A 24,205-nucleotide genomic window follows, 5' to 3' on the forward strand; every position below is an offset into this window, starting at 1 on the left:
TTACCACGTTTTAGCTTTTTGGTAATGGCACCTGTAATTTGCTGTAAATTATATTTATCTAGAGTCTGTAAGTACATAGTAATAGAATGTTTTTTTTTTTGATAACCTCAGCCAAATATGTAACCATCATCTTGCAAATCCCAATTTTAATGCTTTTGGCCTGTTAAATAAACATAGGTATATTCTTATAAAGTTTCATGATCATCTTCACCAAGTTCTGTGAACACTTTCAATGGAATGTGCCACTTTATGTTTTAAAATAGATCAACAATAAGACAGTAATTGTATGATTTGTTTAAAATGACTCATCCTGTTTTCTTTTGTGAGAATGTCTTGTGCTGCATTGCATCAAGCTTGTAGTGTGCATGCCAGGATCTGAAACAAACCTTCAGTGCCAATTTTTTTTAGCAGCATTTGAGCATGATGCCAGTGGAAGAAAATTAAATACACTTCTCCTAAACATGATTTAAAAAATAATGGCAGCTTTGCATTGCAACTTACTGGATATGTTATACAGCATATATATATATATATATATATATATATATATATATATATATATATATACACACACACACACACACACACACACATTTATACATTATACAAAAACGAGTCCATGGGCTAAGTTTGGTGACTTCCATTTTAATTTATATATTACATAATTACTTTACCTTAAATATACAATCAGGAAAGAAAAAAATCCATTGTTGAAAATTCTGGTCATTCAGTATCAGGTAGTCAGCTGACTCCAATGTTTTGGCACATAACGTTGCTAAACATATTCCACACCAACAGAAGCAACCCCATATCATAACACTTTTATTTAGCCCAGCATAACTTTCCCGGAGCATTTCAGTCCCTGGTACTGCAACTGAAGCAATCAACCAACTATAGGTAGCAAGGCACTGTCAAAAGATCTCCAGGAAAAACTGTGCACAGACAAAAGTCAGAAGATGGATTAAAAAAAGACTTTATCACTGCCTAAAAATCTATTATTGAGAAGTGGAAGGTATTTACTACAATAAAGACCCTTCCTGGATGAGGACTTTGCTCTAAACTAGATAAAAGAGCAGGAGGAAACTGGTCAGAGGCTACCAACAGGCCTACAGCAACTCTGAAGCAGTTGCAGGAATGTATGACATATAAGGAGTGGTGTGCATGTGACAAAAATATCACAAATTTGATATTCCCCTGTATGTATAGGGTGGTATCATACCTTAAAGACTCTAAGGCCACATGTTGACTAAAACAAATGAGAGCAAAATTAAACCACCAATTTACCCACACCACCAAACGATATGTATGCTGGAAATCCTATACAGCTATCATCATTCCAACAGCAAAGCACGGGGTGGTTATATCCTGTTATAAGGATGTTTCTCTGCAGCATGGACTGGAGCACTTGCCAGGATAGAAATGGGGCAAAATACAGTCAAATCCTTGAGGAAAATCTGTTGCCAGAAAGTTGTCAAGGGGAAGGCTTACCTTCCATAATGACAATGACCCAAAGAACACAGCAAAACTGACCACAATGTGGTTCAATGAGAAAAATGTGAATGTCCCCGCATGACCTGGTCAGTGTCCAGTTTGAAAACCTGTGGGGGCGTTAAAGATTGCAGTCCACAAACGATCATCAAATTTAACTCAACTTGAGCAGTGCTGCAAAGAAGAGTGAGCAAATATTTCAAAGTCTAGATATTTAAAGTCAGTAGAAATATATCCTTATAGACTAAAGGCTGTAATTAAAGTAAAAGGTGTTTCAACAAAATGCTGACACAAGGGGGGTGATCCTTTCCCAACTCAGTGATTCAGTTTTTAAAATTTATTTTTCATATTTTTTTTCTGACATGATAGTGTTATATCTTTTACTTGAATGTTAAAAGTTGCACTTAGTTAATATAGCTGGATAAAGCAAAAACTGTGTCTGTCTTAATTTTAGACTGCAAAGCAACAAAATGTGATTATGGTAAAGCGTAGGAATTCTTTTCTATACCCACTGTAAATGAAAAATCATCATCAAGACTTAACTTAAAATAAGTGAGAAATTGTACGAATTCTCTTATTTACAACTCATTTTTAAAACAGGTGTTGGAGACCCCGGTAATTAAAAAACTTAAATTGAAATAATTACTTATTGCTATATCAAAGGTAAAAAAATATCCGAGAGAGCAAATACATAATATTTTAGATAATCAAGTAGAACAGTTTCAACAAAACAGTAGAGCTGTGTAACAATTTTTCAGATACAAATAAACAATACATAAAATATTCACTTAACAAACTTCTAAACTTAAACAAGTATTTTTTAGTAAGAGTATGTCATCTCTGAATTTACAAGCTCAACTGAAGCCCACAAAATGTAGCACTGAATAGATTTGAGATCTATTACTTTTCAAATTTTATTTTAATCAGTAGTCAAAATGAAGGATCGAAAAGGTCTCTGGAGCAGTCATTATTGGTTGAGAGTAAAGCAGAGTCTCCAGACAAGTGTTTCATATCTGCTTTCAGCTTAGAGCCACCTGCTGAACTGTCAGAGGTTTTAAGCACAGAATCAGTACACCAACTCTGATTCAATTCAATCCCCTGTCTGTTACTAATACGGTTGTGTGCGAGTCTTTTCTTAGACCAATGCATGCCTGAGCATTTTTTCCTAAGCTTACAGCGCTGTCTATATGCACACTGAATGGTTGAATTCACAACAGGAGTTGACTGCAGCGAAGGAGCAAAACGGAAAGACGAAATATTCGGCTCAGGAATGTTGATTTCAGCAAGACACTTTTGCTCTTTTGAATCTGTGTCAGAGATGGAGTTCTCGACCACATCTATAATATTCATGCTGCTTTGTTGAAATAAGTCTGCTGAATAATTATAGGCATCCTCGTACCCACTCAATTGATTTTCCTGTTCTTTTCTGGCAGGACATTGCACAAGAGTGCCCCCGTTGCTTGTTGAAACTACACCCTTTGTGTCAGAGATGTGCAACTCTTGAGAGACATGTGATAGTTTCGTTGTATGTTTAGAGACTGGGGAGCTTTTTCGTTTTCTGTTGTTCCGTGCCAGTGACTTCTTAACATTAGTAACATCGCAAAATGGTGTGAGAACAGGAAAGGAAAAGTGCGGTGATTGGATCTCTGAGGTATACCTGGGAATTGTGCTGTTTTCTATCAGAATACTGTTTTCCAGTGTGCCTTGATCTCTTTTACTGGTGGAGCTGGATAATTTCCGATCAACAATCGGCGGCTCTATGCTGACAAAGTCTCCTAAGGTTTCAGACAAAGGTGCATCCTGTAAAGTAAAACTGAAAAATGGTTTCTCTGGTAAAAATGCATTAATTTGGCTAAGACAGTCCTGTGAAGACCACTTATTAAAAGATAAGCTTTTTAATTCATGATCACTGGATGTTATTTTTATTGGGGACACAGATGAAACATTAAACAAAGACTCATGTGAGGTAGATAGTCTGTTACGCTCTCTTGGTGTTGATCCAAATTGTGTAAAGGGGCAGAATTCGGCACCTTGCACACCATTTGACGGCTCCTTTGACTCATCCTCTTCTGTAACGTCAGATAAAGAGCATGCGCTTGTTTCGTCTAAAGAGAAGCACAAATCCAGGCTTGAAATCGAATGCCATGGATGTGGGAGCGTTAATCCGCTAGTGCTGGTTTCGGAGCACCAGTTCTGACACAAGGGCAGAGTGTGGTCAAAGCTGCTCTCCAGGGAATCTTTCCGCTGCAACTGACAGCCAGCTTTTGCAAAACAGACTGGGTGAGCATTTTTCTGCATAAGGCTTTGCAAGTAGCCAAAAACAGTGACGCCCAGTAAAGCTCCATTAGGAGGGATGACTTGACAGGCCACAAACTGCACAGTTTCAGCAGTGTGCTCGCCAAGTAAACAGCTCTCTGCAGCACGTCCGGAAAGCTGTAAAGCACAATTACAAAAGAACTGACTTAATTTTAAAAAATCTCATTCCCTCCCACTATTTTCTCCTCAATTTGAAAATCTTGCCTATTTCCTCCTACTATCTATTACTGTAACTAGCAAGGGCGGAGTAAAAATTTACTTTCTCAAAGACATACAATGCCAACCTTTTGTGTAAAAAGTGTTTGCTGGACTTTTACTGGTGTTTCTCTCTATCTGTCTCTCTCTAGTGTTTAACACAATCTCTTCTAAGAATAACTTGTTCCATGCTCATAATGTTGCAAGTCAAAACTCCTGCAGCGTTCTCAATTTGAACTTTTTCCTCCCTAAGAGTACAATCCTGCTGATGTTTTGTTACTGTAAATGCTACAACAGTGAAGTGAGCACTATTCATGATGGCCTTGGGACCTTTTATTTAGAAATGCAATTTTTTAAATTCATTTTTGGAGCTTCAGATGTATGTGCAGTTTGCGTATTTAAGCACAGACACTAAAACAGAACATTCAAAGAAGGCGTGAAATTTAAAGTTTAAGGTATGAAACATCTTGGGGACCTCGGAGACCCATGTTCACTTTTTTTTTCTTCTTCTGTTTGTTCAAGCTACATTGTGGGCAAAACCTTAAAGCTTGTCTTTGGGTAGCAACAATCTAGTCATCTAACGGTCATTAGTCGTGCATATTCACCTTCTTAAGACTGTATACAGATTGCACATGTGAAAATGTCTGTATTTATAGCATAACACTATTGTTTATCCTTAATACTGTGAGGAGACACTTTGAGTTAATGTCAATTGCTAAACTTTGTTTCTTGCACAAGTTATCCATCAATTTTTTAAGAATCTGCTAAGTGTTCACAGGAACGATTGCAAATGTTTTACTGTGCTTGTCACTGTACTGTACTTGAAGTCTTCTGTAAATACCAATCAGTTTTACGCTTCAGTTTAATTGAACGCACGTAGTAAAAGCTAGCCACTGTCCGTATCTAAAGCATAATGTGTCTCTATCCAATCATATTTGTAATCAAATCCTACCTGATCACAATCACAGAATTCTTTATACAAAGAAATCAGAAAATCAGAAAAGTCAGAAAAGAAAAACATACCTTAAAGCCAAAAACTAAACATTTTCCAATAAAGCAATCCTCCACAGCTTTGATTAGTAGTTGTTGTAAAGTCTGTGGTCCTTCGAACTTTTCTGACTCTACAAATCTGAAAAATGACAGCGTACAGCAAAATAAGAGGAATATAAGTGTAAAGCATGCTCTTCCAGGGAATGGGGAAAAACATTTAAGAAATGTGACATTACCTCTGTAAACCACCAGCTGTAATACCAAAATAAGGATTGAGGCAACCTCCAAATACTGTCACTGCAAAAAGCCTTGAGTCTCGAGACACTTTTAGGGACAACCTGAATCTGTAGTCTGCATTCTGTGTATCACACGTGAAACCACACTTGAAACATCGGCTTCTGTCGACAAAATATAACACAGCTTATATTTATATCATAGGATTATGATGTAGAATTGGACTGATCTATAAATCAGCTTTGATGAGACTTGTAAAGAAGGTACAGTTGGTGGTAAGTGTAGGTATATACACTCTTACTTATCCTCTATTGACTTGAGGTGGGGTACACCCTGGACAGGGTACCAATCCATAGCAGGGCACACACAGACACAATCACTAACATGCAAACTCCATGCACACACAGACAGGAATCAAACCTGGACCCTTGGGGGTACAAGGCGACAGTGCTAACCACTACACCATCGTGCCGCCTAGGTATATACAATGCTGTGAAAAAGTATTTGTCCCTTCCTGATTTTTTTTTATTATGCATATTTGTCGCTTAAATGATTGAAATCACCAAATAATTTTTTTATATTACACAACAATAACTTTAATAAACACAACATGCAGTTTTTAAATTATGATTTGACTTACTAAGGGGGAAAAAACTGTCCAAACCTACCTGGACCTATGTGAAAAAGTAATCTCATTGTATGTAATGCTTATAATCTTTTAAATGCTACAAATAATTCTGAATTTGAATGTTTATTACCAAGTTTGAAATAGGAATTAGAAAGGATTCATAAATCTAGAATAAAACCTGGTCATTATTTTGTATTATTACTTGGACTTTTCCTATAAAGGTAAATGAAGTCAATAACATGGCGAAGAGTTTACCTTAAATCTGCCTCCTGTGTTAATCTGCACAGACACAATCTACAGCACGGATACACAAACCGAGTGTCCTGTAGGGAGATTACAGTACAGCTCAGGAGCACTCTTTTAGTGTTCATAAATACTCTGAGAAAGAAACATTACCACGCAGAAACAGAATAATATAAATGTTTTTCTATGAAACTATAAAAGTCCAAAACAGGAAATAGAAAACAGTGACTTCGTCTTTGGTAGCAGCGCAGATCAGATTTAGGCGCATCAGCGCCACCTACTGAACTGGAGAGGGGATGAGAGCGAGAGCGAGCGAGAGACTGCGTTCCATTGCGAAGTGTACTTCACCCGGTGCTCCCTACTCCCTGCTTCGTTTTTAGGTAATGTAGGCGAAGGGACTTCCCTCGACTAAAAGCCCCTATCGAAGTCACCAGGAGACGTCACTTTCTCTGTACGTTACCATGGTAACATAAGCACCTCGGATACCTGTCGATGCTGCTGTGGAAATTTTACACTACGAACATTAAATATTGAATATTTATTTAAAAAAACTGATACTATTATAAAACATACTATTGAAACGTGTATACCTTGTAATTTAATTATTGATTAGTATAAAAAAAATATTAAAGATGTAAGGAGATTTTTTTTTACTAGCGTATATACCACTAAGGAATTCTTGATTAAATAAAAGATGTAATTGTTGTGTCCTTTTAACAAGATATAAGGACATAAACCTTTTTTCAAGCTCCATTTTTTTCACGCTCCAGCAGGACGCAATGACTGATGGAAATTTTTTTATTCCCTTTTCCGGTGAAGTGATTACCTGCTGTTCACTTGTTCCCTATACCATTCGCAGTTCCCTTTAAACTGAGACAATGTGTACAAATAGTAAACAGACAAGACACCAGAACATCAAGCCCATATCTGGGCATTTCTCAGACTTTTTTTTTTTTAAATGGAAGCATGTGAATATATAGAATATATTTTATGATTTCCTTCAGTAATATTCTCTGGAGGATCTAGCAAATAAATTGTAACATTAAGGAATGTGCAGTTCATGCTATTAAGGTTAGGAACTTGTCGGGTTACTGAACCCTGTCTGCTCAAGAGCACCATCTCATTGCTGACCGTGCAGGGTCAACCCAGCTAAGCTGTGGTATGCAAAGAGACGAATTTCAGTGTGCACTAAAGTATGTGACAGGGAAATACTTAACTAACTAATGAATGAGAAACAGTTAGTTAAAGAGTGTGCAATAAAGTGTCAACAACATTTAAGAGAGGTAAGAGGGAAATGTATTCAGTATAATAATCTTACATAGATAGGATGAACACCATTTAGGGTTCAAAGAATAGGACTAACCAAAAAAAGAGCCCAGGAGACTTTTAGGGCACACACACATGTTTCCTCCTCCTTGTCGTTAATATGTGTAATGGATTAGCACCCTGTCCAGGATGTACACAGCCTCATGTCCTAAGTGTCCAGGCAGCCCCGTGACTCTGTACAGGATAAGCAATATCGACAATGATGCATCCATCCATATAGAAATCTCTGTAGGCCAACAGTAATTACTGTACCATTGTATTTATTTCCATTTTTAAAACCATGGGAACACCAATTAGCTTAACTTGCATATCTTTGGACTGTGGGAGGAAACCACATGGGGAGAACATGCAAACTCCATGCACACAGACCTAAGACTGGAATCGAACTCAGACCCAGAATTCCATGTTTATCTTTTTTTGTAAGCCGCTTAAGATGTGTCCACAAGAAAAGTGATATTAAATAAAATGCATTATTATTATTATTATTATTATTATTATTATTATTACAGTGGAACCTTGGATTACGAGCATAATTCATTCTGGAAGCGGGCTCATATTCCAAAATACTTATAAACCAAATTTAATTTTCCCATAAGAAATAATCAAAACTTAAATATTTGTTCCAAAGGTAAAAAAAAAAAAACCATATAAATAATAATCACAAAATAAAAAAGTAAAAATAAAACAAATTAACCTGCACTTTACCTTTAAAAAAAAGAGTAAAAAATAAATCCCCGACAGATAAATGTTTCCGTTTATGCGCGCAGGCGCGGTGTGTGAAGCCCCTCCCGTCCCGAGAGAGAGAGAGAGAGCCGGTGGTGTGTCGAAGTTGGTTCCCCCATCGGGATTTCTTAGCCCCGCCCCTGTGAAAACGACGCAGGGAACGCGCATTTAGGAGAAGGCTCGCCCGCGAGAGGTTATGCGCGTACCACTGAGATTCTACGGAGCGAGTTAAAGTCCAAAAATGACATTGCTTTTATATTTAATAAAAAATGGACCACTACCTGTGCTGATTCCTTTTATATGCAGTTTGGGTTTATTCAGATAGATGTGACCTAGTGAGTTGACATCACACGAATAAAATGCTAATCATCTCTATCTCTATCTAATAAAGTGCTATTTTATAATTAAATATAAAATATCTAATTATAAAATAGCCGCTGTAAAGATGAAACACTATATTAACTGACTCACATGATGATTTTTCTTTAATATTTGTCCCAAAAACTGATACCACGAGACTTTGTTCCGGAACCTTTCACCCAGAGCACGTTTACCTACCCGGACAAACACAGTAAAACACCGCGGGCTTTTTAAGAGATTTTGTTTGTTTATTTTTTCGTTCGCAGTTGTTGTCTAAAATTAACGGTTAAATTGTATACAAACACGCTTTATATTTGCGCCAGCTTAATGTTAAATTCGCTATGTAATCGTTGGATGATATCAAAATAAACTAGGTGTCGTGTGTAACAAAAACTTTATGTATTTACATGTATTATGCAGTGATTTCGCTGACGAAGGACAATAATGTCACTAAAAGCGAAAATCGTTGTGATGCGGAAATATTGATTCAGTAGATTTCGAGGGAATAAATATTTAAAAATGCGTAATTAAGAAAACATTTTCCTAATCTTTAACACAAGTGGCTTTTCTCAGTCACTAACGAAACAGAATATTTTATCTGAGAGTTTGTGTGATGAATTGTTCATCAAGGACATTCTACCTTGGACAACATCCTGTAATCAAGAAGAATGGGTAAGAAAAGCAACGACTGTGTAGTTTTTAACTTTTATGTCTAAATGACAGATTATCCTGATCATAATTTAACTGCTAGAGTTATGAAACTTTCTGTAGGTCTGTAACTGTAAGATAGATGACAGACTCTAATTACTTGAGATGGGGAGAAACTATTCAGGTGTATATTGTGATTCTATAAATAAAAAATATTGCGATTGTGATTATTTTGTGATTCTATAAATTCTATAAATAAAAAATAATTTTACAAAATCTATTTCAGAGTCAGTATGGTGATTTTTGAATCAGCATACTGACTCTGAAATAAATATTGGAAAATTATTTTTTATTTATATATGTATCGTATTTGGCGGTGGCGGTGTAGGGGTTAGAACTGTGGCCGCACATCTTCAAGGTCGAAAGTTTGATTCCGACATGGAGTTTGCATGTTCTTCCTGTGTCCCCCAGGTACTCTGGTTTCCTCCCACAGTCCAAAAATATGCAGATTAGGTTAACTGGCATTCCAAAAATCCCCATAGTGTGTGTTTGTGTGTGTGCATGCACATCCAACTGGCATCTCTTTGTACCCTAAGTATAGAAAATAAATGAATGTTTGCATTTGAAGTATAAAATGTTAATACTCATCTATAATCCTACAGGTGGCATGCTCTAAATTCACATATTGGCAGGCAGCACAGCATCCTGTGTGATAGGATCAAAAAAATATTTGTCAAGTTTGCTTAGAATTGTGACATAATCTAAAAGATTATGAATACTAAAATTGTGATACTAACAGAATTGCAACAGAAATAGAATCGATGATCACCTGAGGATCGTGATATGGTATCCGCAAGTCGCTAGTGATTTACATTCCTAATATTTACTATCTGTATTATTGGTTTGTGTTACACAACATTAACTGTAAACAGATAAAAAAGTAGGATGTGCAAACTGTTAGGAAATTAAGCCATTGTAACTGTTGCCAAACTGCTGTTGTATAAGAGGAATAAAGCACTCTGGGATGTGCTGTATTTCTGGCTGGTAATAATTCTATGTCTTAACACAACCCTGTTCATTATTTTTCCATAATATCACATCCTGAATTGTTTTCATCTTTTATCGGAGTGAACACTTTTTTGAAAAAAAAAAAAATTCTCCCCTTCTCTGGTAGATTGCCTGTGGATGAGAAACCAACGACTAGACAGTCGAGCCGTCTTCATCATGCTCAGCCCTCTGAGCATGGAATACAGAAGACCAGTATCAGCAGTTCTGCTATGGTATGTGTAAATGCTTGGATGCAAATGTGTGGTTGTTTTAAATTATGTTTTTGATCTAGATTTATTTCTGCTTTTAGCAAAATGAGAAGAAACAGTTGGTGCATGTTGATTCAACTTCAGTGAAGGATGCAGGGAAAATCAAAGTGCCTAATATGACTAAAGGATCATATCGGGTACCTGTGAAAGCACTTAATTTGCCAGAGAAAATTGCTCCCCTTTCTGAAATCAGTGAGAACGGTTATCATGAAGTACAACGGCAAAGTGCAGAAAATATCAAGCCTTCAGATCCTGGGCCATCATCACCCTTACTGGAAAATGGAAAAACGACAAAAGCAAAGGACTGGAAGGACCTTGCACAAAGGTTACTGTTCAGCGAAACTAAGAGTACCAGCAGCACTGGAAGACCAAAGCATAATCACGAGTCAGAATTTAAGCATGGGACAGAATACTGTTCACCTCACAAAAAAACCTCAGACAACAGGCGAAAGTTGAAATTCAGAGCAGAGGCTTCAGCAACTGGCTCTGATGGATCAATAAATAGTTCGAAAGATTACATTCTGTTTAGTCCGACACGGATGGCAGCTGCCAAAAAGAAATCTGCATTTCAGAAGCAGAAGCATGGGAATCTGTCGGTCTCCGTCCTCACTCCTCCACCTGGCCTGGATATCAGCTCGCTGTGCAGCTCGCCAACAGACGCAGGTAGAATTCTGCACTGAGCACATTAAAACTCTATAAAACAAGGAAAAGTTTGACCAAATCTGTGAGATTTTGTTAATAAATAAGGATTCTTAGTAGTTTATCACTGCACAAACAGCATACCTGAATAATCACACATTCATCAGATAAGGCTGTATGTCAACAAACATTTAAAATAAATTTTTTTTAAAAGTCCCTCTGAGATTAAGTATGTATCATCATGCATGGCTAATTTTGCTCTGTGAACTTCCGCTTGCTGACGACTTGGGCACTTATCTTCTTCTTTGTCTTTCGGCTGTTCCCTTTCAGGGGTCGCCACAGCGAATCATCTGCCTCCATCTAACCCTATCCTCTGTATCCTCTTCTCTCACACCAACTAACTTTGTGTCCTCTCTCATTTCATCCATAAATCTCCTCTTTGGTCTTCCTTTAGACCTCCTGCCTGGCAGTTCAAACTTCAGCATTCTTCTATCGATATATTCATTATCTCTCCTCTGAACATCTCCAAACCACCTCAATCTGGCCTCTCTGACTTTATCTCCAAAACATCTAACATGGGTTGTCCCTCTGATAAACTCATTCTTGATCCTATCCATCCTTGTCACTCCCAAGGAGAACCTCAACATCTTCAGCTCTGCTACCTCCAACTCTGCCTCCTGTCTTTTCTTCAGTGCCACTGTCTCTAAGCCGTAAAGCATCGCTGGTCTCACCACTGTCTTGTACACCTTTCCTTTCATTCTCGCTGATACTCTTTTATTGCACAACACACCTGAAACTTTTCTTCTCCCATTCCAACCTGCCTGTACCCGCCTCTTCACCTCCTTTCCACACTCTCTGTTGCTCTGGACCGTTGACCCTAAGTACTTAAAGTCCTGCACCTTCTTTACTGCTGCTCCCTGTATCCTCACCGTTCCTCTCATTTACACACATGCATTCCGAGTAGACTTGGGCACTTATGGAATTAAACAAAAAAATGAGCTTACTTGTTGGGTAAAAAAAGGAAGTCCAGTTGACATGACTCAATTCTCAGATAATTTTAAATGTGCAATACCAGCTTCAGTCTTGTCAGTCTTTGAAGTCTTCTGCTTGTCTTGAAGATGACAGAACTGTGAACAAAGCAAGAAAGCAATATTTAGAAGATGTTGGTGTCTATAAGCTATGAATTTTAACTATGCTTTAACTTGATTCCAGTTTCTAGTTTTTTGTGAAAATGTAGTTTAATGTAATCAGAGGTTGCCTGGGTTGAGGTGAGAGTGTCATGATTTAGGGAATAATTTGGGTGACAAGAAGAACAACGGCTCCGTAGGTCTAATTTTCTTTTCTTAGTTCTATGGTCCCTGGATTAATCCTGAGCTCGGTTTACTGTTTTCTGCGTATATCCATCTGTGAACCAGTGTGTAATGGGTTGTGCGTGGGATGAGTTAACCTGCCCTCCAGTGTGTGTTTGTGGGATAGGCTAAGGACCAAGATGAAGTGGTTAATGAAGATAAATAAATGTTTTATTATTTGACATATAAACTGGTGTTTCTAAGACCAGTTGATCGATACCGATTGCTGATCACAGGTGTGTGTGTATTTTTTGGAATCTTCTATTTAAGAAGGCTTCTATTATAGCAGTAAAATATCTTCTGTAGTTTTAAGAGACAGTCTTATCCTTCAGAATGTGTGTAGCCATGTGAGAGTTGGTCAGAGCCTGAAAATGGTCTTTATTTTTACTCTTTGCAGAGTCACACTGCAAAGCTGTTTTGGGCTTCTGCTATATGTGGTTCAATGAGGGTGGACAAGATTTATTTGCTGCCTTTGTGGATAACTTCATACTCAAATATTTCAGTATGTGTTGTTCTTAACTGGCGAATATGTTTTGTTGTTTTAAAGCTTTTGGCAGGTGTTTCCCCATGTGGTTTTGCTTTAGAGAAAAATTTAAAATATTGCAAATTTGATGGCTTTTAAAGAGACTTGGTAATATTCCCAGACTGGTGACGGCATATTGATGTGGCTGTTAGCTCATGTATTTTGCGTCATCACAAAAGGTTCATGTGATCAGCCAGTTGAGAGACAGGGCTGTACCAAAAGTAATGCAAAAGTAGGCATAACCTTGTAAACAAGCAATATGGGTTGTTCAGATTGCACATGTTGTTAGGGTAACTCTTCCTCTATACTACTCAACATAGTCCCCTTCACAAGTAATGTATTTGTGCCATATTTGAAACCAACTCTCGAATCCTCTTTAAAAATCCACTTTGTTTTAGTTGATGGACTCTCACTTACTGCTTTCTATTTAGTTTTGATTTCCTCTTCTTCAAACTTCTTTATTCATGTGTGTATGTTGCTGTATGCATTCTGTAGCCTTCTATGGATGTCATACAGCCTTCACCCCTCTTTTGTCATAGACAGGATAACAGGAAAATGTTACTATAGAAAAAGACTCATTCTATCAGTGTGTGCGAAAAAAAAAGGATTATTATTAATAATAATAATAATAATAATAATAATAATAATAATCCCTGAACAGGGCACAGCATTCACATGGCGATTCCTGCTAATCAGTCAGACAAGCTGCTGCTTTCCAGCTGGGGTCTGCCCAAACCTGTGCTGGAGAAGTACCAAAGTCTGGGTGTGAAGCAGATGTTCGAGTGGCAGGCTGAATGCCTCACTCTGGGCAAAGTGCTGGAAGGAAACAATCTGGTGTACTCAGGTAATTCTTCTTTTCTGTCCACAGAAGCTACTTAAGAGTATTGGAGTGAAGCAACTGATGAAGAAGTCTTGAAATCACAGTGATTTGAGATGAACATGAATGAGAAATAGGTTCAACAAATCTAATTGCTTTTTCAGTTAAAAACCTCTAATGTATAAATTATTAGTTTTTTTTTTACTTTAAATTAAAGCACTCACATTAAAGCACATTGTGGATAAGATTTACAAAGTTAATGCAGAAGAATACTGTAAAATAACATTAAAATTAGGTTGTGCTTTATTTACATACATTTGGTTGCAATACATTTGCATGATTTGTGTGGACCAGCCCTACTGTAAGCTCTGCACAAGAGGCGTTTAAGTCGAACCAGGACTTTGGATTGTGCAGAAAACAGAACATGGTTATTAGAGTAAAAACTGCCTTTAATCTTCTGCTACACTAATGCACTTATTGCAGAGTTTCACTAGGTAGCATCACGGTAGAATGTTTTCTCACTACACCGGGGCAATGGTTGGTCTGCCTGCTTCATATCAACATCATTGCTGAAATGTTGACCTCCCAAGAACACCTTTAATTAAAAAAAAAAAAAAAAAAAATTCTTGGTTTGATCACTGTTGATCATTGTTTGATAATTCTGTTTTTGCAGGACAATGCACAACCACATTAACGCAATTCAGCTGGGAGTTATTGCCACATGCACATACAGTCCTGACCTCTCTCCAGGAAATTTCCACATGTTTGGGCCAGTAAATAGTTCCTGGAAGGCTAGGGTTTTAGATGTTTTACGGCGTCCTGAGAAAGCCTTCTATTTTGATGGTATTCAAGACGCTGGGATAAGTGCATTAGTGGGATTATGTAGAGAAACAAAGGTAGATTTTACCTTTTTTTTTTTTTTTTTTTTTTTGGTATTCTGCACAATCAGAAGTCCCGGTTGGACTTGAATGCCCCACATATAAACACAGAGCAAAAATATTAACCAATAAATATATTAGCCAATAAGGCTAATATATAAATGATCATTTTCGCTGATTGAGAGTCTGTGTATAAAATTCGAATCTGTGATTTAAATATTGCATGCTGCTCTACTGTCCATAGAAAATGCTTATGTGCCACTGAATGGTGCTGTTGAGTAAGATTTACCACCCTGTCTTAATGAGACTAGTTTCAGTTTCGAAATCATTTCATTAAAAACGATTGCGAGAGACGTCAACATGCAAAATTAATTTGCATGTTGATGTCACCAGATATTGCGTATGGCAATATAGAATTCTGTCACCTCGATGATTCAGCAAAAAGTCGAGGACTGTTGTTAATTTGTTATGTGGTTATGTTGTATCTATATTGTACTTTTAATGTTGAAAATCAATTAAAGCATTGCTCAGGTGTATTAAAATGTTTGATTTAAATTTAGTTAGATTTGCAGATAGTCTGCTTCACCTTTGTGATCTTGATGTCCTTTTTTTTTTTTTTACTTTCAGCTCCAACGAGCGCTGGAAAAACACTGGTTTCAGAGTTACTCATTTTAAAAAGAGTTTTGGAGACTAGACGGAAGGCCATATTCATCCTCCCTTTTGTTTCTGTAGCCAGAGAGAAAATGTTTTATCTGCAGGTTGGTTTTTAATTCTCTGAGCCATCACAACTACTTTCCAAGAGCACAATTCTAGATAATTCTGATTCCCCCATAAGTGCAGTGTCCCTTACTGTCAGTCTACACGCTAAAACATAATAACAGGCAACTCATTCAGCATGGTCTAAAAAGTTTGCATTGGTGCTTGTGTCTAGAATGTGTTTCAGGAGGCGGGGGTCCGAGTTGAGGGTTACATGGGAAGCACTTCAGCTGCTGGTGGCTTCTCTAAACTTGATGTGGCTGTTTGTACAATAGAGAAAGCTAACGGCCTAATCAATAGGCTCATTGAAGAGGATAGAATGGATTTACTTGGTAATTTATGTTGGAATTGCTGTATGTTGCTTTGTGGTTTTGAAGCACAAGGTTCAACAGTTTTTTGCCGCTTTAGGGATTGTTGTGGTAGATGAGCTGCACATGCTGGGTGACTCTGGCCGTGGATATTTGTTGGAGCTCTTGCTGACTAAGATCCAGTACATTGCAAAGAAAGCAACAAATAAGTATGTCACTGTTTTAAATATTAATACTCTGGTATTACTAGCTATAAAGCTGGAATTCTTGATAATTTTTTTTTTTTTTGCTTCTTTAGTTTTGGACTAAACTCATATTTAATAATATAAAATATTCAGTACATTTAGTTATTAATGAGTCTAACTATGTTAAAGACTTTCGAGCTAGCATCACAAACTGTTATATACTACAGTATATTTAATCACTCAATATTGGACTGTTGCACCCCATGTTATAATCATTTAGATTTGCCAAAAATGTAGCCTGTTCTCCTCCCTATAGGTGTTCTGATAAATGTTCCACCGATAATGTACAGATTGTGGGAATGAGTGCCACTTTGCCAAACCTGGATCTCCTTGCTCACTGGTTAAATGCTGAACTGTACCATACAGATTACCGTCCTGTGCCACTTATGGAGTGGGTCAAGATTGGCACCAACATATACGATGGCTCCATGAATCTTGTCAGACCTTTTACTCCTGCTCTCCCTGTTAAGGTCAGGATTTAAAGCTGCAGTATTAAACATTGTTGTTTTATGCAGCTGTAAAATGCACCAGTTATATTGTTTATGGTTTCTGTCATCAGGGTGATGATGATCATATCGTGAGCCTCTGCTTTGAGACGGTGCAGGCTGGTCACGCCACGCTGCTCTTCTGTCCCTCTAAGAACTGGTGTGAAAAGCTGGCAGATAGCATTGCCAGGGAGTTTTATAACCTTCACCATCTTGGTTTGTGTTTACAAAACATAATTTCAAAACATAAACTCTATTATGGTATTGGGTCATATGTTTTTTTTTTAGCTGACAGCAAATAATACAATGTGTAGGTAAAATAATTTAATGTAATAATTTTGCCTTAAATTAATGGGAGGATCTAGATAATATAGGGAAAAAAAGATTGAGGAGATTTATTAAAGGAACTAAGGTAATCAGCATTAAGTTTTTTTGTCATTGTTGAAAAAGGCTGAATATTAAAAGGAAATAATCTGGCCTTTTTTTTAAATGTGAGGTTTAAATGGAATTTGGAAATTTGGAAAATTTTGAATTTGGTAAATTTCTTTGACCTTTTTTAGAAAAGCAATCAGAATCTGGAGTGCATTCTGTGGCTCTGAACCTTGAAGCTCTTCAGGATGTCATGGCACAGTTAAAGCGCACGCCTGCAGGCCTTGATGAAATACTGAAGCGCACTGTTCCCTGGGGCGTCGCTTTCCATCATGCAGGTGCTTGGCGTTTATACTGGCCATTATTGCCTTCACAACATAGTCAAGTGAACAGTTTGCCAGAGTCTGTGATTGTGATGTTTTAGCTAGTCTAAATTCTCTTTAAGAACTTGTATTAAAAGTATTTGTCTGTATTATATTAGAGTCTAATTTCTAAATAATTGAAGTCTAATTTTTAAATAATAAAGTCTAATCTAATTTTTTATATTGTGAAAGTCATTAAAGCTGCGTAATTGAGGAAATTTTTTTTTGGGCTCTCAGAAGTTAAGATAAAACATTTGAAGTTTAATTTAAATTAACTCAAATTTGTTTGGGTTAAATGGGTTTTTGTTTAATCTTGATTTAGGTTTGACTTTTGATGAGCGAGACATCCTAGAGGGTGCTTTTCGTCAGGGCTTCATCAGAGTCCTGATTGCTACATCCACGTTGTCCTCTGGTGTAAATCTGCCTGCACGTCGTGTGATTATCAGAACCCCAGTGTTTAACGGACATCTGCTAGACATACTGACATACAAACAGATGGTGGGACGAGCAGGGCGTAAAGGAGTGGATACTGTTGGTCAGTCCTTTTTTTCCACATATTTTTGAAAGTATAGGTATTTCCTATGTCTAAATGAGAGCTTGATATTATTATTATTTTTTTTATTTTGTCCCAGGCGAGAGTGTCCTGGTGTGTAAGGAGTCTGAACGTACGAAAGGCATAATTTTAATCCAAGGCTCCCTAAAGCCCATCAGTAGCTGCTTGGTGAAGCGTGAAGGAGAGGGAGTCACTACCAGTATGCTCCGAGCCATCCTGGAGGTTACAGCAACAATATTGCCTATTAACACTATTTATGTGTCCTATTAACAGCGCTTTAATGCACTTTATGGCATGTGCAAAGAAAGTATGGCAAAAATTGCTTTGTAGGTCATTAAGTAATTATATATCAATATTTATATCTAAAAGCATGTAATTCACTTTGTACATAAACATGTTACACCGATCAGCCATAACATTAACACATTCAAATAAAATTTCAATTATATACTAGTAAACTGGTGACAGGATCATGGGCAACCAAGGCTCATTTATGCCTGTGGGGAGCACAAACCATCCTGACTTGCCCAATCCTTGAGAAAAGCCAACGCAAAAGTCCATGCTGGTCATCAATGTACCACAGGCTGCCTTACAAGGAGACCAGAGGTCTTGTTGATTCATGCCCGAAAGGTCAGAGCTGCCCAGGTAGCACAAGCGGAACCTACACAACAATAGGCATAATTTTTTATGTTGTATGGCTGATCACTGTATTCTTTTTCATGTTATGGCTGATCAGTGTATCCTGAAAATGTAAGTCTGTTTATTTCTAACAGTGAAGCTACTAAAGATACAAAACTAAGGGTGGTTCTGATATTTTCAGCTAGCATAATGATATTTTTATCGAATGCTACTTCAGAAAAATACTATAATGCTAAAGTAGAATGCTGAGTTTAAACAAATCACACAAAAAATCAGATTAATGTATATTTAAGAAGTTGCAGCAAAAAGCCCCAGCAAGGCCTGCTCAAGCAAATTAATTTTCATTGCTTTAAACATCTTGTTACTTCCACTAAAAGATTATAGTGGGTGAAGTTGCCAGCACACCAGAGGAGGTAAGGATGTATGCGTCGTGTACTCTGCTGGCAGCCAGCATGGCATCTAAAGAACCCGATCAACCTGGAGCAGCTCGGAGCCATGGAGCCATTGAAGCCTGCATGGATTGGCTATTGGATAATGAGTTTATTCATATCCAAAAGGAAGGAGATGGTAAGAAGACTTTTTGGTACAGCTGATCTGTTTCACATAGTTTGCATGTCAACATTTGGGCAATTGTGCTGTTCTTTTGCAGAGGAGAAATATTGTCCCACTCACCTGGGGTCTGCTACACTGTCGTCATCTCTGTCACCACCAGAAGCCCTGGGAATTTTTGCAGACCTACAAAGAGCGATGAAAGGCTTTGTTCTCGAAAATGACCTTCACATTCTTTACCAGGTAGAGATCAACTTTACTATATTTTATTTATTTATTTATTTATTTTTGTCTTTCTGATTTCCACCCATCACCCAGCTCTCCCCATTAACTCCCAACCAATGAGGATGAAGGCTAGCATGTTCTTTGTCATGTAAATGTGAAGCCAGCCAGGCACATCTTTTCAATGAGAAATGTCAGTAGTAATGACTTGTTAGTTTATTCCACTCATTTATCTGTATTGTACATACATTTATATACTACAGTATATTTAATCACTCAATATTGGACTGTTGCACCCCATGTTATAATCATTTAGATTTGCCAAAAATGTAGCGTGTTCTCCTCACTATAGGTGTTCTGATAAATGTTCCCCCGATAATGTACAGACTGTGGGAATGAGTGCCAAACCTGGATCTCCTTGCCCGCTGGTTAAATGCTGAACTGGGAGAGACTGTATTTGCTAAGATTACTTACCATTATCTAGCTAGCATACTTTCTGAGTGATAATTCAATTCCACTTATTTCTTCATAAAACCCTCAGCTACACTAATGCACTATCCCAGTGTTTCACTAGAGCAATATGAGATCACCATTAGTTGTAAAACCAGTCCGTTTTTCAGACATCTCAGCCATATACAGACATACGGCCTTCTTTTAAATCATTCAAATGATTTACTGCGGCTAAGATACTTAATTGCTTAAGTAAATGTCAGTCGTGTTTAAATGTTTAAACGATAGATGTAATAATTTCCAATAGATATGTAATGATGAAGTTGAAAGCACTGATCCATGATGCATCTACAAGACTAGCAGTTAAGGTGGTAATTTCCTGTTTTAAAAACAGGAAAGAAATGGTTTTTGAATTTATGTTTGTCTGTTTTTTAGATAACACCAGTATACGTTGACTGGACAACAATAGACTGGTACCAGTTTTTCTGTCTCTGGGAGCAACTGCCTTCTGCAATGAAAAGGGTTGCGGAGATGGTGGGAATTCAGGAAGGCTTTCTGGCCCGCTCTGTTGGCGGGAAAATAATTGCTAAAACAGAAAAACAGCACAGACAGATGGCGATTCACAAACGGTAAGATCACATTTTGATTAATAAAAAATATTCTGAAATGAATATAAGGTATCATCACTTTGTTTTGTTGTGTCTTTTAGTTTTTTTACCACACTTGTATTGTTCGATCTGATCAACGAGGAACCTCTTGGAGTCGTGGCGAAGAAATACAACTGTAGCCGGGGACAACTGCAGTCACTTCAGCAGTCTGCCTCTACCTACGCAGGTTTCCTGTCTGTTTATTACTAAAAACTGTAAACTTGTGCACTACTTTATTTAGAACAAAATTTGTGTTTGACAGTAAGTAATATTATTCCGATTCACAAGGCATGGTTACAGTCTTCTGTAATCGACTCGGATGGCACAACCTCGAACTGCTGCTGTCGCAGTTCCAAAGCCGTTTGAGCTTCGGAGTGCAGCGAGAGCTGTGTGACCTGGTGCGTATTTCTTTGCTGACCGCTCAGAGAGCACGAGCGCTCTACAGTGCTGGGTTGGTTACTGTGGCTGAGGTCGCACGTGCAAACATTACTGATGTGGAGAAAGCCTTGAGGAAAGCTGTTCCTTTTAAAAGGTAACTAATTTTACAGGTGTAAGTCTTGTTGCTTGGGCCAGTGCTGGTGCAAGAAACCACTTTAAGAACTAAAGTTTATTAAAGGTATACAGTAAATGTGGTTAAAACTAACTACTGTGAATTTTTTATCAATTGACATGTTCTTCAAGAACATATTTAAGCAGCAATTGCATTCATGATGAAAGATCTTTAGTGTGAAATGTTTAGTCTAAATGTGTATCCTGTGTTTTTCAGTAAAGATTAGTCACTAGCTCTAAAATAGTGCTAGTGCCATATCATAATTATTTTAGCACTTAAAATGTCAATCCTCATATTGAAACAACAGCTTATGATTTGTGTTACAGTTCTCGGCAGGCGGTGGATGAAAGCGAGGAGGAGGCTCAGGAACGTAGAAGCATGCGCTGTATCTGGGTCAGTGGGAAAAAGGCCTTGACTGAGAGTGAGGCTGCACAGCAGATTGTGTCAGAGGCCAGGCTGCTCCTCCAGCAGGATCTTGCCCTTCTTGGTGTAGAGTGGAACCCCAACTCCCTTTTGCCAGAGACTAGAACAAATTCTAATGAATCAACAGATTCCAGTTTACAGTCTCCACCTGAGGGTCCATCAAGCAAGAAGAATGTTACGCCTGAAGAATTGAGAAAGCTCATTAATGGGCATCAAAATCTTCCATCTGACGATACTGAAAGTCATACAAACTCAAAGAGTTCCACTGCAAATATAGAAAACACTATGGGCACTGAAGAGCAAACTAGTGCACTGCACAAAGTACTAAAATCAATAGGTACTAAGGACAACACAGGTCAAAATGAATGCAACACTACTGAGATATCAGCTGTTGTTGCAACCTGTAGCCACAGTTCTGTTCTACATTGCAACTCTACCTCATGTTTTGCGCGTCCTTTGTCTAAACGTAGACGGGTGGATAATGATGAAATCATAAGTGAAGCAGATAAAACCTGTCCAATAACTGATGCAGAGGTTAGAAAAACATCAACTGTTTCTTTGAACCGTTGCCACCCTTACCCAAAAAACAAAAAAACATTAAATATGACTACACCTCAAACAACAGCAACAAAATTAACTAGTCATCCGCCACCCTTTACATCTTGTGGTCCAAAAGCACCCAAAGATGATGTAAAAAATGAATATCGAGATTTAAAAGAGATCAACAGGATGAGATCTTTTGAAAAGGGAAAAAACACAGAGCATTATAAGAAAGAATTAAAAAGAAACACTTCTGTGGACTTTTTGGTGAAATCAGATATAACGTCTAGAGTTGCATTTGAAGTGATACAAATTTCAGGCAAAAAGTGCAGTTCCCCGGATTTGTACACTGGGGAATTAGAAGATTTTGGTGATAGTTTTCAGCTTGACACTCAGACAGAACAAATGTTACTGCAAGATGACAAATTGCCTAATGGTAAGAGCAATTCAAACACTAATCATGAATTTAAAACCGCACACAGTTATTTTAGGACAGTCCAAACCTCTTATTCTGAAACTGAAACTCTAGTTCCAGGGAAGAGGCATGATCAAGACCCAAATAATGCAACGTCACCAGTGTCTGATAATACTGTAAATGAGTTACGTTCAATCAAAACCAAACCGAAATACAACATTTCACTGACAGACAGTCAAATGGAGAGCCTTCTCAATTTCACAAACCAAACAACCGAGTCATGTGAAACACACTTAAATTCAAAAACCCAAGGCCAGACTGACAATTCAGACACTGTGATGAAAGAGATATCTGACGTTACTGTGGGCAACAGTCCCAATAGGAGCAGCAGTTTTTTGTTTGACAGTCTGTACGACAGCTCCATTTTAAAGGCCATGGAGGACGAGGCAGGATTTGCTGACGAATCAGAAAGAGACAAAGCTGTAAATGCAAATACAAGTAAAAGTAATCCAACCGTAAAGAGATTGAATGAAGAGAACAAAGCGGAAGTGGAAGATCAAGAAGCAGTACAATGGGGCGAGTCTTCTTTTAACCTGTCAGAGTGGGGCGATTCTTTACTCATAGGAGAGCACTACCTGGAAAAGCGGAACAGTGGTTTAAAGGTCTGTGATGCACCAAGAGATGAATTAGAAAAGCCCTGTTACACAGATGACGTGTCTGAGATAAAAGTGTTGCAATGCGGCACGCCACAGTGCACAGAAGCACACCGAGTGCCAGACAATGCGCCAAGTGCCACAGATTCTTCGTTTCGTTTGAGCCCAGGAATGCAAGATGTTTTCGATAAGTGGTCTGATCAGTTTTCAACCTTCCATGAACCTTCAGGACAAGCAGTTGCAAATGTGATAGGAGAGGATGTAAGTAATGTAAGTGAGGTAATGTCTGCTGAAGCTGAGCCTAAACAAAAAGTCTTGTTTTCCAAAGATCTGCATGTAGTAAAATCAAATTCAGTCAACCTTGATCTTATTCCTCCTACACAAACATGTGAGCCTGTTACACCCAGACTCAAAATGACGACTTCAGCTGTACGGTCCCCTCTGAGTCACCAAAGTCACACTGAGCCTAGACTACATTTATCTCTGCATTCTGGCCACAAGGATAATCAGCAACCTCGTGTTGAGCTGAAGGCCATGACACAATTGAATACATCCTTAACTGATGAGGGCGTTTCATTGCAGCTTTCACAGAATACTTCAATCTCCGGCTCAAACTTTATCAGTCCAGAATCCTTCTCCATTATTGATGTAGCAAGTGACAAAAGACTTTTCGAGACATTTATAAAGGAGTGGAAAACAAAGAAGAGATTTTCTTTAGCTGTTGCCTGTGAGAGGAAAGATGGCACAGGGCAACCTGAATCGGTTATAGGGAGCAAATTTAAAAAAGGTAATATGTGGATCTTGTTAAACTCAGCACAATGTTTAAATTCATTATGTGTATGTATAATGTATATGTATACTGTGTATATGTATGTATGTATATATACTCACCCAAAAGATTATTAGGAACACCTGTTCAATTTTTCATTAATGCAATTATCTAATCAACCAATCACATGGCAGTTGCTTTAATGCATTTAGGGGTGTGGTCCTGGTTAAGACAATCTCCTGAACCCCAAACTGAATGTCAGGATGGGAAAAAAAGGTGATTTAAGCACTTTTGAGCTTGGCATGGTCGTTGGTGCCAGACAGGCCAGTCTGACTATTTCAGAATCTGCTCAGTTACTGTGATTTTCACGCACAACCATTTCTAGGGTTTACAAAGAATCGTGTGAAAAGGGAAAAACATCCAGTATGCGGCAGTCCTGTGGGCGAAAATGCCTTGTTGATGCTAGAGGTCAGAGGAGAATGGGCCGACTGATTCAAGCTGATAGATGAGCAACTTTGACTGAAATAACCACTCGTTACAACTGATGTATGCAGCAAAGCATAGGTGCAGCAAAACCTACCTCTGCCGCAGACGAGA

At 37.9% G+C, this 24,205-nt stretch overlaps 2 protein-coding genes across 5 annotated transcripts in view; one reads left to right on the forward strand and one right to left on the reverse strand.

Moving 5' to 3' along the window:
* Window positions 1–636: 636 nt before the first annotated feature.
* Window positions 637–6,323, reverse strand: ddias (DNA damage-induced apoptosis suppressor). Its single transcript, XM_053477825.1, has 4 exons — window positions 6,107–6,323; window positions 5,226–5,387; window positions 5,023–5,128; window positions 637–3,921 (listed from the first exon to the last, which is right to left on the reverse strand). The coding sequence occupies exons 1-4, from the start codon at window positions 6,220–6,222 to the stop codon at window positions 2,419–2,421; spliced, it is 1,887 nt and encodes a 628-aa protein (XP_053333800.1). The 5' UTR covers window positions 6,223–6,323; the 3' UTR covers window positions 637–2,418.
* Window positions 6,324–8,738: 2,415 nt separating this feature from the next.
* Window positions 8,739–24,205, forward strand: part of polq (polymerase (DNA directed), theta) — a 28,864-nt gene continuing 13,397 nt past the window's right edge. For all 4 annotated transcript variants that reach the window (XM_053479325.1, XM_053479323.1, XM_053479326.1 and 1 more), the window contains exons 1-18: window positions 8,739–9,175; window positions 10,326–10,431; window positions 10,509–11,130; window positions 13,640–13,822; window positions 15,301–15,431; window positions 15,605–15,761; window positions 15,838–15,946; window positions 16,239–16,452; window positions 16,542–16,683; window positions 17,028–17,174; window positions 17,521–17,733; window positions 17,831–17,973; window positions 18,768–18,957; window positions 19,040–19,182; window positions 20,047–20,240; window positions 20,321–20,445; window positions 20,547–20,790; window positions 21,135–23,626. In XM_053479325.1, coding sequence (XP_053335300.1) covers window positions 9,117–9,175; window positions 10,326–10,431; window positions 10,509–11,130; window positions 13,640–13,822; window positions 15,301–15,431; window positions 15,605–15,761; window positions 15,838–15,946; window positions 16,239–16,452; window positions 16,542–16,683; window positions 17,028–17,174; window positions 17,521–17,733; window positions 17,831–17,973; window positions 18,768–18,957; window positions 19,040–19,182; window positions 20,047–20,240; window positions 20,321–20,445; window positions 20,547–20,790; window positions 21,135–23,626 — 5,614 coding nt within the window. In that variant the 5' untranslated portion in view covers window positions 8,739–9,116. The remainder of the gene's footprint in view (window positions 9,176–10,325; window positions 10,432–10,508; window positions 11,131–13,639; window positions 13,823–15,300; window positions 15,432–15,604; window positions 15,762–15,837; window positions 15,947–16,238; window positions 16,453–16,541; window positions 16,684–17,027; window positions 17,175–17,520; window positions 17,734–17,830; window positions 17,974–18,767; window positions 18,958–19,039; window positions 19,183–20,046; window positions 20,241–20,320; window positions 20,446–20,546; window positions 20,791–21,134; window positions 23,627–24,205) is intronic.

This window comes from Clarias gariepinus, chromosome 19, assembly GCF_024256425.1.
Source record: "Clarias gariepinus isolate MV-2021 ecotype Netherlands chromosome 19, CGAR_prim_01v2, whole genome shotgun sequence".
Lineage (NCBI taxonomy): Eukaryota > Metazoa > Chordata > Actinopteri > Siluriformes > Clariidae > Clarias > Clarias gariepinus.

Coding starts and splice junctions, on each gene's coding strand:
- ddias (XM_053477825.1), bottom strand. CDS start 6,222: ATGAACACTAAAAGAGTGCTCCTGAGCTGTACTGTAATCTCCCTACAG. Junction 5,388..6,106: donor ACACAGGAGGCAGATTTAAG/GTAAACTCTTCG, acceptor TTTTGTCGACAG/AAGCCGATGTTTCAAGTGTG. Junction 5,129..5,225: donor ACAGCTGGTGGTTTACAGAG/GTAATGTCACAT, acceptor GTCATTTTTCAG/ATTTGTAGAGTCAGAAAAGT.